The 14,961-nt window shown below is 39.0% G+C and overlaps 1 protein-coding gene across 4 annotated transcripts in view; it reads right to left on the reverse strand.

Moving 5' to 3' along the window:
- Positions 1-1,136: 1,136 nt before the first annotated feature.
- Positions 1,137-14,961, reverse strand: part of RHOBTB1 (Rho related BTB domain containing 1) — a 52,836-nt gene continuing 39,011 nt past the window's right edge. For all 4 annotated transcript variants that reach the window (XM_039554177.1, XM_010400782.4, XM_019286608.3 and 1 more), the window contains 7 exons: positions 12,048-12,233; positions 9,333-10,297; positions 8,797-8,915; positions 6,788-6,938; positions 5,123-5,211; positions 3,937-4,042; positions 1,137-3,429 (listed from right to left, as the gene is read on the reverse strand). In XM_039554177.1, the coding sequence (XP_039410111.1) occupies positions 3,260-3,429; positions 3,937-4,042; positions 5,123-5,211; positions 6,788-6,938; positions 8,797-8,915; positions 9,333-10,297; positions 12,048-12,233 (1,786 nt within the window). In that variant the 3' untranslated portion in view covers positions 1,137-3,259. The remainder of the gene's footprint in view (positions 3,430-3,936; positions 4,043-5,122; positions 5,212-6,787; positions 6,939-8,796; positions 8,916-9,332; positions 10,298-12,047; positions 12,234-14,961) is intronic.

The raw sequence follows: 14,961 nt of genomic DNA on the forward strand, positions 1-14,961 counted from the left end.
AAAGGACTCTGAGGAGAAGGTCTTCAGTGAATGAAATCAGGGAGTTGTGGCTGAAGTCTGGCCACTCCCATCTTACTCACACAACACCTCTTATTTCTGGCTTTGGTGGGCTATTTGTGGGTAGGAGGCCAAAGAAACTGGTTTGTGTTGTGGTGCAGAGAAACTTGCTGGCAGAAATTCTGTCTTAAAGAACAAATAGAAAAACATTGTTTCTAAGAGGTAAGATGAATGAGACTCCCCAGAAACAAAGAACTTCTTAACATTGGTCTTAGTATTTAAAAAAGAATGCCCTGGAGAGCAATGCCTCCGATTTGCTCCTTCCTTCCACGCTACTGCTTTTATCATAAACAAGAGAAACATATTTACACCTGACATCACCACTCTTTCCTTTGAGCCCATTACCTTTACTGATGGTAAGTTCAAATAAATAAAATTTTGCTTCCAAAGTAAATTAGATATGTAACATTTTCATAAATGAGCACTTGAATAACAAATGAACACTGTACTGAATGTGCTTTCAGTGCCCTTGGCATGGCTTTGTGATTTTTTTCAAAGCTCTTAACATGGCATTCTTTGCGTGATATCTTGCAAAAATTCTCTAGAAAAGTACCAGGTTTACACATCTATCAATTAAACAAGCTGTATTCAGGGAGGTAGTTGCTGAGGGTTTGCTAACAGGTAATGAGGAATTCTGTAAGATGGTTGGCAACTAAGGCAGTGAGAAAGCAGGGAAAACAGTGTTTGTACAAGTTTAGTGCATACTGAAAACCTCACAGATATCCTGCTGTTTACCTACATTTTTCCTCCCTGTGTCTGTCATGACCAATTAGTTTCATGTCCCTTGGGTAATATCATGCTAATTAAATATTAGAAACCATGGGGAAAAGTGGCAAGAGGTTTGTTTTTCTTTTTGCTGTGCAGTTTAACAATAAGTGACCAGCACCAACCTTCCAATATAATATACAAACTATAGGATTTCCTTGTGACATTCCCAAGCATAAATCCTAATGTGCTATGCAAATATGTAAAAGTTCAGTAAAATTCAATGAATGATAGCACAACTAAATGCTTACAAGCAGCACTAAAAAGGGAAGAATGCAATTCAAAATTAAGGAAGTTTCTTCAAAGAGCTAGGAGACAATTTGTAACTAAACAGTTTTATTGACTTTTTTTTCCAAAATAAAAAACACAAAATAACCACCAAGATTAAAGGCCATAGACAGCATTAACCAAATGAACCAGCCACTTGGTTATAGTAGCTGATAACTAGAATAACTGGATATTATTGCATATACCTCAGGTTCATTTATATATCCATTACAGTTTGGCAAGATTACAATCATACAGTAGCTTTGGTTGTGTAAAACCTAGTAGCAATACTTACTTAAAATGTGACTGGTTAACATTTTATGACAACAGCTATTTATCTCAGTCTTGACACGTCTTCTCTCATTCCATGTTCTTGTCCACATTGTCACTGACCAAGAATTAAGGAGACATATTTGCAACCACCATTTATAGCCCTTCTTTATCACCATGCGGTGACAAATCTCAGAGGGGTAGGAATCTCTCACTTGCTTTCCTCACAAAGGTTTGTAGAGCAGCCTCTCCTCCCATGCTGGGTGGCTCCTACCATCCTGTGGTAGCCTCAGCTGAGCAGGAATCCATGCAGAACGCAAATATGTCGAGGTGTTTATGGCTTTCAGGCCAAAGCCTTTCCTGACCTACAGTTCTGGGGGGTGACTGTACTGCCTTGCCTTTGGATACAGAGAAAAAACCACAAACAAGCAAACAGCTTTTCACATTGGTGTGCTGAGCTGCCAGCACAGAACAGTATTAACAAACCTAATACACAATACTACCTTGGTTACAGAGTTGTGCCTGAGACACTGCACAGGATTGCATGTGTATGTTCTACAGTCTATGTATTTGAGTTTTGGTCTTTTAAAAAATGTTCTCATCCTTATGTAATCTAGTGTAACATTGCAGCTTTAGAGTAATGGTTGATAAAAAGTCATAAACACACAGGCTATTTGGAAACACTGGAAGCATTTTCTTGTCTTGCACCACTTGTGCAGAACTCCTGCCTTACCACCATGAGTTTGCCCCCAGCATTCTGGGAACATCTACTTCCAGGGGAAATATATCACCTACTTAAAAATAACCTAAAACTGAGTTCTACCTGGGAAAAGCTATAAAAGAATTTGGATCAAACTGAAGTAATCTTGTGTGTGAAGACCCTTCTTCACTTACAAAATGCTGGAACACTAGATAACATCTACTTGTTTTTGCAGCCCTTTCATTTGCTTGCACTGAAGCAAAAAGGAATTCAGCATGAGGAATGGCTGCTGCATGGTGAAGATCCTGCAGAACAAGGTAACTGCCATGCAGTAATTCAAATGCAAGCAGTGTAACTGCTTTTTGCATTCAGATCCATACTTGTATAAGGATATAAATTAATAAGCCCTTCTAAATGATTTTAGAAATATCCTCTTTGATCTAGACATATAAAACCTCTGAATACTTAGAATCACTAGATTTCACATGGCCCACGTAGTCGTAATTATTTGCACTTACATGGCAAATATCAGAAATACATTTGCCTGCAGTTGAACAGGTAATTATGCTGTCTATTATTCAGCTGAGCAAAGATCAAGCACTCTATATCTTGCAGTTATTGGATCTTATTCTAACCCTTTGCTTTAGAAAGGGGAAATAACCATCTAATTATATTACCAGTGCACAGTACTTAGTTTGAAAAAGACAACCTATAGTAGGCAACTAGATTTTTTTCCTAAGATGACCTTTTATGAGATACTCTAAAAGCAGTCTCTTATGACTGAAGATTGTCTATTTCACTGTACTCGCATAGTAAAAATAGTTAAAATCTAATTACAAAGCTGCTACATGATTATTTTGTGTCTGTAAAATAAAACAGTATCCAGAATTTTATCTGACCAAAATACACCAGAAAGTATAAAAATATTTCCCAACTGGAGATTGAAACATTAATGCTGGATTTGGGTTTTTTTGTAAAAAAAGTAATGTAATAATGGTTGACATTTATCTGCTTACCAGTCAAAAAATATACAGATGACTTCAAGGAGCTGTTCCAGGCTCATTTTGAGTGAGCTTGTGCTTTTGACCCTAGCAGTAATAAATGCACACGTGGAACACAGTTTCCCGAAAACCTGAACTACATCTTATTTCTAACAATAAGACTAATTTCTGGCTATGGATTTCCACTTATTTGCTTTGTTCAGGCAACTACAGCAGAGGAATTCCAGAAGCACCACTTCCGCTTTGAATGATGTTTGTTCAGTGCAACATCTTCCTTTTCTCTCTCCTTTTTAACTCGCTGGTAGTGATCTTCTTCCTTTAAATACCACACAGGCGGCCACCGATGCCTCTCAAAATATTCTTGATTATCTGATTGAAAAGAAACAATGAAAGAAATCCCCAAAGACGCCAGTAAGATACACAAATCCCAGAAATGTCTTGCAAAAAGCTATGCAGCTAATCATTTATCCACTCTCTATGCTGGTTTGCTTATCAAGGATTCACCCAGTTTCCTCAAATGCCTTAAGTGTGAAAAGACTTTGGAAGTGGTTACACACAAGAGGCATTAATCCACCAAAAACTATAAAAACGCAAGGCCTTTACAGAGTGTATTTTTCATTGCAGAGCCTGAAAAGAGCTCTGTTCCTTTTAGCATCACTGAATTAGGTAAAGAACATGATGCTTGCCCAGCAATCAGGCTAATGATTATGACCTTTCTTTGCAGATAAGAATTTATGAATGCTGTTCAAGATAGCACAGAGGTTCAGTCTCCTGGCTTAGCTACGTGAGTTCATCTTTGTCCTTATGTTTAATCAGCTGGGTGGGGAGAAAGAAGGGAAAACCTGATGAAAACGGAGGGGGGGAAGTTTCCCATACCTGAAGATTTAGCTTTGATTTCCTTGCGGAATTTGGAGCAAACACTGTTGTAATTGGTGCAGATGTAGTGTAAGCACCAAGCTGCCAGCTGGTTAGCATTGTGAAACTGTGAAGAAAAACAAAGAGCTTATTCCATTTCCTGGGGTTATCATTCATTTTGTAGCCCCTATTAACAGCTAAAGCTAGAATGGTCCCAGCAGATGGTACCTGGCCGTACTCTCCCAAGCGTTCATTCTGACTGCCTGCTCTGATCTCGGGTTATAAACACATCATAGTGGGGTAGGTACTGGCCACATGGGATATTCTAACAGTAGCTAGACATATTGCTTCTGTCTTTAACCAGGAGAAGGAAAAAAAGGAAAATTGCCCTTCTTACAATCAAAATGAAGTGAAGCGAGCTGCTTTCTCTTGGGAGGGGTTCAGTTCTGGTTTTGAAGCAGGAGTACAGGTATTGCAGAGAGGCCTTTTTAAACAGCTGCAGGAAATCTTGCACGGTGGCCAGCTTGTGCAGTGCTTTAGTGCTACTTCAAGCCAAGCTGCAGCTGACTCATTGTTAGTGTGAAATCAAGAATAATAAAATTTTTAGCTTGTTCTACTGTATCTGGGAGTCTTCTGCATTTTGGAAAACAGAGGTGTGCAGTTTAACTGTGAGCTGGGGGCTCTCTCTTTTAATTACTTACGGGACTCAAGAAATACTGAGATGCATTTGGACATAAAGAGGATTTGCACATACTCTGAATTATCAGACAATTGACTTTGAGTAGCCAGTTAAGTATTCAAAAAATGTTATATTTAGACCTGTACTGCAAAGACATTCCAAGAACTGAATTGAAAGAAATGCAAGAATCAATCAATCAATCATACAAAGCTGAACAGCTTCATTACATTGCTTTTCATGTTACTGAACCATGGTCATGAGAACATGGAGCTTGGAAGTTCCACAATCAAGACAAACTAAAATATATATTCGAAAGACAACTCCTCTGAGGTTACTTAAAGGGATATTTTACCTTTGAACTAATGGAAAAACCTTCTTTAAAATAGAAGATGAAACTAAGTTTTATCATCAGTCTTTCTCAGAACTGCAGACATTGAGCCACTTAGAAGCAATGCTCAGCACCAGTAAGGAGCTAAAAGCAAGTCCTGCAGCTGACCAGAATATCTTCAGAAGGCTGTGTACACTGACCTGTGCCAGTTCCAAATAGGAGAGGACTTCTCCATCTATAGCAATGCCACTCATGGAGGCCTTGGTCAGCTCTTGCACTGCATGCTGTTCTGTGAGGGGAGAAAACTCATCACTCACAGGGGAAACAGTCACACTGCAAGGTCACAGCATCTACAGGTAACAAAGAACCAAGGCAGCATGTTCTCCCTCCTCCTGGGAGGGGGTCACATTCACACAGATATCCTTAGCAACCTCACATTTGGGGGAAGTCAAATTCTGACCCTTAGAGCTGTGGCTGAAGATGTGGTTCATAACCACTTAGAGAAGGACAAGGGTCAGCAGCCACTAGTCTCTCTCTGGCATGGGTACAATATTCAGTATAAATTAGAAATACGGATCAGCTGTCTCCTTTGGGTCATACGAAGTTTTTAAGCAACAGTGCACTTGCCACTGAACTGTGGATTTGTTAATGAGTATATACACAGCATTGACAGAGAAAAGGTCACTTCAGGCCCTGTTTAGGTTTTCAGATCACTTGTTCCTAGAGATTCAGATGAAGGCTGACCAGCACCCCCAACAATCACCTAAGTTCAAAATTCTCCCCAACCCTTTCCTAGAACCATTTCCCATAATAAAAGTCTGAGTGTTTTTGGGGAAACATTGTCAGTTGGTTTGATTCTACTGGGTTCAGCTGTTGACAGTAGCCTTTGGACTCAAAATTATTTCACCAAAAATTAAATGGAATGAAATATTCTTAATACTGTAAGGATGTTTACACTGCTATTACGTTAAAAAATACTCAAAACTTCAGCTAAAATGTGCACATAAAATCAGGCAATGAAGATTTGGTCTGTCCAAACCAGTAAAGACAAGAGACACAGTCCTGATGCACAACTGAAGGAGAGCCAGGGTTTGGTATGTGATTAAATCTTGCCTAAATGCAGTCCTGTAGGTAGGTGTAGCTTTATTTCACCTGTCCCTGAGTTTTGGCCTTGGTCATGTGATCAGAACAATGCTAAATTACTGAAATAGAGAGAAACAAATTAAACACAACAACAAAACCCAAACAACCCCAGAGGTCTGGGATGTGTATGGATTTAATTTTAAAACTTTACTGGTATTCTAACCTGTAATTTTTCTCTAAATATGGGATTGAAAAGCTTTTCTTTCTGAAATGAGGGTTGAATCCCCAAGTATATACCAAAATATCCAATTCCCATGTAGTGAAAATGGATCTAGGCAGCATTTCTAAAAACATGATAATCTAGACCAGTTTTGAATTGGCTCAGTTACTTTCTTTGAACAGAAATGTAAAGTGGAGCACTTCATTACTTAATGGAAAACTTGTAGTCCTTCCTGTTTTCAGGTAAATTAACAACACCAAAATGGATATTACAATCCACAGACATTATCCTCAATGCTAAAGAGAAGGTTTACTCTTTCTGTTTTTAAAGCACAGAAAACTTCAGTGGTCTGAGCTGGTTTAGCACAAAACTAAAAAAGGCAGGAGAAAGGCAAATACATTTCTCTGTGTAAAAATATCAATTTGCATTAAAATAGCCCTCTCAGAAAAAAAAAATTTATTTTCTCTGACACTTGAGAAAATCTTACGTGTTCCGAAAACCATTAAAGCACATTTCAGCTGTTGCAGAAGACACTGCATCAGACAAGGCCACAAATTCTTACCTGCTAGAGCAATCAGGTGAGGAAGGCAAAACCTATTTGCCAATGCAATTAACTCAAGTGTGTCCAGTTCCTGACTGGAGGACAGTTGCTTGGTATACAAGTAATCTAAAACTGCTTGCATGGACGTCTTGTTTATGTTGGGAAGAACTACCTGGAAAAGATATTTAAGAAAAGAGTTTCTAATTGTTAAGGGACTTTCATACAGCAGCTATATTTCACTTCTCTCACTTTGCTGGACTGTCTCTTTTTCTCTTCAAGGTATTTCAGAAATGCAGGGAAAACATTTTCCAAAACAGAACCAACAGGTAAGCATTGCTCCAGAGTCAGATCCTTTGCCAGGTTATATCCAAGCTGGAATTGGATCCACATCAAACAGGGAATCTGTTCAATGCTCTCTAGCCTGCAAATGGACAGCTACACATAAAAGTCACTGAGCACTTCCCACGCCAAACCTCCCTTGGTAGACTCCTTGAGGAATGCAATCTATCTGCTCCTGGCAAAGAAAACTCTGTGGATTCTGAGAATAACTGAAAACAAAGGATAACAATAAAACCACCCTCCTCAGTCTTTTGGTAAATAACCAAATTATCCAGGTAAACAAGGCTGGGAAGGAACCGAAAACCGAAGAAATGAGGAAAAAGAAACGTAAGCCCTTTTTGCCACACACATGTAATGAGTGCAACGAGCATGGAATTAAGCTACCAAGACTAGGACAAGAACTGCCTAATTTCTCATGCTAAAGCATGAACCTTTCATGCACATCAGCCACTCTGGGAAGCAGCTCAGTTCTCCAAGTGAGAGCAGCTAGCTGTGAAACTCATCCATTATTGATATATTTTTGTTAATGCAGAGAACTGTAAATTTAATGAGTGAGTTTATAAAATTTGCCCCAAATACAGAAAAGGTAATATGTAAAAGTAGATGGTTTTATTCTTTGCAAACCATTCAATTCATATCTACCTATATTTTAAAACTTCCAAAAGCATTACTGAATGCTTTAAACTCTACAAAATGGAAGCTAAATATTTTAAATTGGAAAGAATTGGAAAGATGAGCGAAGACTGTTAAGCTAATCATTAAAAATAGGCCAGTAGAAAATAAATGCACATTCTTCATTGCCAAATGCTGCTCACTAGAATCAAACTATGTATTTTTAATGAACCACTTGTTGAGTATGCCTCTGGGAAAGGAATTATGTTTATAGCTGTATTAGAAGAAGCCAGAAAAATCTAAGTAGAAAAATATCTATCAGAATATTAAATACAAAAAAAATGTGAACACTTCATATGAGCATATGAATATAGAAAGCAACAAGAAAACCAAAACAAAAAAAAGCCTGGGTATGGATAAAGCACAAGAAAAAATATTAGCACAGGGTTTGGAATTTGAAAAACAGACCATGAAGGCACATAAAAATACAAGGCTTATTCTGCAAAATCTTATTCAAAGTATTGAGATCTTTTAAACTGTATTGCATACCTGCTTTACTCCAAGGACAAGATAATGCACTACAGAATCTGTGCTGAATTGCTACTGAAGTTAGTAGAATTTCTCCTAAAGTTAGCTCAGTTTCTGCTGTGAAAACAGCTCCCTTTTCTGGTTTAACACTCTATGTTCTTCAACCCTTTTTTATCTTTAGTTCCTTTATCAATGCCCCTGCCCCAAGTATTCTTTGTAGTGCTTCTGATTGTATAAATATATATTTACAAAACTTAAAAAATTATTTTAAAGAAATTCACACTTAATTTCTCTCCCCCATATTTAATATTTTAGAGGACTTTGGGTTTAAACACACACTCCCATGCTGGAGGAAGACTTGTGCCTTGGAGAAAGTATGTTATCTTCTTGGGCAACCTCATTTAATGCCTTAAGAAGAAGAGCATCCCAGGTTTGCAAGGAAGAGTAAATCCCTGATTCTAGAGATTGTTGCAACCTTTCAAATAGATGATGTTCCATCACCCTAAATCCATCAGACATTGTAAACAAAACAGACAAAACTAGACAAATACCTCACTCTTGGAGCTTTCAATAAATGATCCTCCAAACATAGCAGACATCCACTCACAGCTGCAGATCAGCAGTGGCTTGTGGGCCTTGATGCTTCCATCGTCCAATTTAAATGTCACATCTGCCAAGGGAACAAAGGCACAGGAGTGCTGCAAGTCTGTGCTTCAGGAGTAACCTTGTCTCATGAATGTGCTTCACTTGCATGCTGTTAACCAAGGACCTCCTTCATTTCCCATGATCCTCACCCCAAAAATAACTCTTGTCTTTTAAACAGCTAAATGAAAAACCTCACTTGTAAAGGGGGATACTGGATGTTCAACATTTTTGAGAATTGCGTTGCTTATTTAAAAGCTGTGAGTAGATTTTGAGAAATGAAACTACAGGCTGGAACAGTTGGCCTGAGTAACATTACAATTTCGGGGTCATCCCTCCTCTCAGAACAATGTAAGCTGTCACAGTTTTTGAAGGCTATGAAGTGACAGTAACATGGAAGAGAAAGAAAGTAGTGCTCTTCCTGCTTAAGCATGTATTTACTCACCAGAAAATGTCCCTTTGCAAAGGCACTCTTTTATCCGATTAGCTTTTCTGACATGAAATGCTTTAGTAATCTCTTGATTCATGAAGGCTTCTTTATTCATAATATTCTCCACCATCATTCGCAAGTCAAATACTTCCAAGATTTCAGCAATCTGAGCCAGTCTGGTGAGGTCTTTTTCATTTTCATCCAGTTGGCCTGTGTATAAAAACTGCAAAACAGTTTTAAAAGGTCCGGCCTGCACAGACGAATCCATTTTTACCACAGTTACAGGACACGTCCGCTTTGAGACAGGATTCACTTGCATTTCCTTATTCACACTAACAAACCCCTTACCCCAGGATGCCAGAGATCTTGCTGCAGAGTTTGTTTCACCAGATTCAGGTTCTAGAGTGTTTAAAGAGTCACTACTTTCTGGGGGAAATTTAACATCAGGAGATTTCAAGGATGCCTCATCACTGTCACTGTTTGTCTCAAGGTGACTTGTCAGAACATCCTTATTTGTATTTTCTTTATTACACTGTGTTTCATCCAAGTTGGGACTTTCCTCACATTCCATTAAGAAAAGGTCATAAAACTTTGAAGAGGAGGTAGCTAGGTAAATCTTGTGAGCAAAAATGCAGTCCTGCTCCTGGAGAACAAACATGACATCTGCACACAGCGGGCTGTCCAATAAATATCCAGCTTCATTCATGCTCGGCACAGGACACTCGGGAATTTTGATAACCGGAGGAGGGGCTTTTGGAGGTAGAAATGGAGCCTGAAGCAAAGGTTTTTGGACCTTCTTCAAATGAGATTTCCAGAACTGCAGGTGTCTTCTGGAGATCAGGGCAGCTCTGATTGCATTGTCAAACACATCTTTAATCCCAAACTGGTCAAACACACTGGTTTCATAGTATGGTATCCCGAGTTCCTTGGCAACCTCTCTGCCTCTCTCTGGTGGCAAAATGTCTCCCCTTTTTATTGGCCTAGGGTTAAACAAAAAATAAACCTTGTCACACACAATGATCATCACAAAGTTACTCCAGAAAGCATTGAATTTTACCAAATATTCAGCACTAAATCCGACATAACTATCATTTAAATGAAACAAAATATAAAATTAAGCGCACAAAGTCCTTTGGAAATCTACAATCATGACTCCAAAGAGTTTTAGAATAGCACATACTTGTAATTTCATTTAAGTTTGGTGGTGTCTTTGCAATGTTACTAAACATAGGTAGAAATCATTTATGCAAAATGGAGCTGCCTCTTTATTAAAGTGAAATTTAGAGTAAAAAAATTTGATAGGATACTTGAGAACTCTCATTATCTAAAAAACCTCCTACCACCCCTTACTACTCAGATATTCTGTCAGAACCTTTCTTTGTATCCATCATTTAAACACAAATGGAAACTCTCATTACATAAAAATACCAGAAATACAGCTAAATATGAAATGGAAATATTTCTTAAGGTCATACTTTTTAAAGAAAATCACAGTAGTCTAAAACAAAAGAGTAACTGAACACACACTGTAAGAGATAGGCTTGTTTTGGCTGTAGAAGCATTATGTGGGAACGCATGTATTTCCAGAACAGCTCCAGTACATGATGCAGGGTAAACAAACCAGTAAAAAGTCTGGGCTAGGATCCATGTTCCCAGCAAAAAAATCACCTCCCCAGAAGACACGACCCAAGAGTGTGTTCTGTGAGCACACCATATTGGGCAGACATGAGCTGGCACAGACAGAACACGCCCCAGACAACAGCTTGTGAGTGCCAGCTAATAAATAACCAGTTCAGGTGGCACAAGTGTGCTAGACACGCAGAGTTCTGACTCAAACTTACTAATGGTGAAATCAGGGAGGAGGATTAGGGCAGAAGAAGAGTTTTGAAAAAAGACCATTTCCTTTTAAAGAGTCAACCAAAAAGCCCGCCCCACCCTCACAATGAAGAAATGTTTACTATATAAATAAACCTATGAAAATCATATTGCTAAGTCAAGAGTTTGACTGCAATGCAATGCAAAGTTTTCTAAGGGCCCACAAAATATTAATTCAATCTCTTTATGGAAATTTGTTACAATACAGTCATCAATTACACAATCATGGATATTATTTCCATGAATCTGATCTCATTCAAATTCCCATCAAAGGAATAAATTAGAAACAAGCCAGTTATTACGGGACTGTCGTGGCCAAATATGTGAATGGTTGTATTTTGTATCTGGGAAAAACAAAGCTTCTCTAGAATGACCCCCAAACTCTCTTTTAATCTCAGAACTTTAAAAAAAAGTTTAATTTGCAACCATTTTATTTTCTGCTGTGATCCAGGACTACACTTACAAATTAAAAAAAAATTAGAATTAAGAAAATTCAAGTAGAATCTGTCAGTTTAGAACAGTGACAATAGTGACAAGACAGGACACGATACATATATTCAGACAGAGAAAGTTACATAAGAAAACTTTCAATAATCATTACCATCTCTATCTTACTGTAGTGTTCTGGCACCCAAGCACACTTAAATGTCCAGTGCAAAAATATTGTGGGAAACTTAATAACTGGTTGTGTTAAAGAACTAACCAACTCAGACAAGAGAATTAGAAAAAGAAGAAAGCACATATATTTTCACTGTACAAAAGAAAAGGAAACTAGGCTCTCCAATTTCTCTTTTGAAAGTGTTGTACCTGATTACCAAGATTTTTTTTTAATTCTTATTTTTGTTTAAACTTTACCTTGCCAAAGGCCGTCTGGCTCTGTTAACAGCCTCGAGATCTGCATAGCGGAGATCCAGCTGGCAGCCCACCAGAATGACAGGTGTGCGAGGACAGAAGTGCTTGATTTCTTGATACCACATTGTTTTCACATGATTCAGGGAATTAGGATTAGCAATTGAAAAGCACAGAACAACAACATCGGATCTAGGAAGGCAACAAGAAAATACCCAATGAAAACCCCACAAATGATTGTCACTGCAGTTTCACCTATTTCCATCACCACCCCGCTCTGCTCTTTGACAAATGTGCTGACACCCAATGTCAGAATACATGTTGTTCGTGCAGAGGTCTGAGAGAAGCTACATATTTCACCACAAAAGCATGGGAGCACAAAGCCACATACCTAGGAAGCACTGCCCCTCCATGAGGAGATGATCCCTGCACGTGTGAGCAGAGCAGTAAGAGGAGAGGTCAGGCTTTCCATTCTCTACTTTTACACAACAGTTACTCACAGGCTGCCATTGCTCCAGACGTAATTCTGCTGACTGGACACCTAAATTGCAGTTCAAATGTCATTGGTGCTTAGGAATTAGGGAGGAGCTGTGCAAAACTTCAGAACAGCCACACAGGCAGACACAGATCACTCCTGAACTTGTCTTGGAGAAATACCTTTACTGCACTGTTTGAAGTACTGAGGTGGTCGCCTTTGCAATGTGCTTTGCACAGCAATTCTCTAATGTCTTTAATAAATAACCTGTTAGAAGGGCAAACTACTGCAGAATGACCACTTCTACAATATCAGCAAAAATAAACATTACAGTGAAAATAGGTCAGTAAAGTGCAGAATAGGACAGTGGCTTAAATTAGAGTAAGCATGACAATATTTGAAGGCTTTTAAAGGTTTCTAAGAAAACAGGAACTACTTCACTAAATAAACTTGCTTTGTAATTCTAGTATGAGGTTCAGCTCATCCACTGAACCACTGCCTAACTCCTGTCAGAGCTGGCACCCAACGGCAGAGAAATGATTGAATACTTGTCTCAGGGCATACCTAACTAGGGGCAATTTCATTATTTATAAACAAGCGGTTCTCAAGCTCTTGGGTCTCTTATAGGGAAAAAAAAAGAAAATAAGAAAAAAAAGTTGAATTGAAACTCTTGAGAAAAATTGAGGAGAAGGGACATTCTGAGGAGGCAACTTACTGCTACAGAATTGTCAGCAGGATGAGCTCAGCAACACCATCTCTATCTCAGTTCTATTATTCTTTAATTTAGCACCAATGTGTTGTATCTGCAGTTTGTGTCATGTACAGAGCAGCAGCAGCAGTGAATCTTAACATTCACCTTTTAAATAATGAAATACCTCCTCAGTAGTGCTGCTTTCTACATTTCACTGAAGGCATAGATATATCCAGCTATTTCTAAAGATAGCTGCACACAATACAGGGACTGCTGTGAGCATCAATTTAATGCAAGACAAATAAATGCTCCTGCTCCAAATTTCTATCTTACATAGACTGCAACACATCTGTCATACGTAGGAACAAGGCCTTTTCAAACTGGAAAGGTACCTAGTAAATAGTGAAGGGCTAAGCAGCCAACACAATGGTCTGCTGCATAGCTGAGGCAAACATGCTTTAAACTCAAACTTGCTCCATTCAAGGTCAGGTAAGAGTAAAACCTAAACCCCAGCAGACATTTGCTTAGCTCCCAGGAAGAGAAATCAGCGCACAGCTAAGACACAAAAAAGTCTGTGTTACATATATTCTAATATGGTCAATTATCGTTTAATTCAAGGCCATCGTGACTGCTGGAGTGGCAAGTGTTGGCTCCTAACTACAACTAAGCATCTTAGAGACAGCCTGCCCAGCGTCCTTCAGAAATTAATACCTAAGCCCAGTCACTGCAGTCACGAGTATCCAACCCTCCTGACTTTACAAGCCACAAGACACACACCACATCTCCCAGAAAACCAAAAGGAAACAACTCCAGCAGGCCTTCACAGGCAGGACGCACCAGTTCCCCCAGGTGCCCGATGCTGGGCTGGGCACAGTCTGGGCTCAGTCTGGGCTCCTGGGGGAGCCAGGGGTGAGCTGTGTCCCTGGGCAGGGCAGGCCCAGAGCACCCAGCAGGCTGGCCCAGCACAGCCCTGCATGTGTTACAGCCCTTGCCAAGGGAGTATCACGTTTTTGCCACCATGGTTCTTGAGCAACTCCTCCCCTTTGCTGGGCAACCGTAAAATGGAGCTGGGCAAAGCTGGGTTCTTTTCCCAAAACTCACTGCACTGCACTAACAGGACACTCTCATCTTACTGCCTTCCACATGAAGGGAAAAACAGAAAAAAAAGAAGTAAAAAATGTGATTTGCATATTCTTTATCCTGTGTTAAAACCTGGACTTCCCCATAAAACAAAGATTCCTGAGAGCTCTGCACTGGATAGAGAGGTATGAATGGTTCTGTGCCATAAACAGGATGGATGAGAAATCCCTGGGTAGTGGCAGAGCTCACACACTGAACCAGCACCACAGCTGGTTCTGCTGGCTCATAAAATACAGCCATTCTATCATAATAAATTAAGTTTTCATTCAAGTCATAAGCACAATGTGCACTCAGTACAAACTGCAGACAGAAATGTATGAAGCAGATTGACCATCTACATAGAACTGTGAGCATTTGGGGAAACGTGTCCTTTGGAAACTTTAATTAAAGTACCTGCAATTCCTGTTAATGTTAATGGCACATTTACAACTTGCTAACACTGCAGTATAAAGTTTGGTTTGACATTTGTTCATAAAAACCAGAACCTGTCAGGTTAAAATAATGCATTAATATTTCCTAAACATTAAAAATTTACCAATGTTATTTTAGTATTCTCAGGGAATGTAAAAGGCTACGATTTTAAAAATAGATCTAATTTATTGTCATTTTTGTGC

The sequence above is a fragment of the Corvus cornix genome, chromosome 6 (assembly GCF_000738735.6).
Source record: "Corvus cornix cornix isolate S_Up_H32 chromosome 6, ASM73873v5, whole genome shotgun sequence".
In the NCBI taxonomy this organism is placed as follows: domain Eukaryota; kingdom Metazoa; phylum Chordata; class Aves; order Passeriformes; family Corvidae; genus Corvus; species Corvus cornix.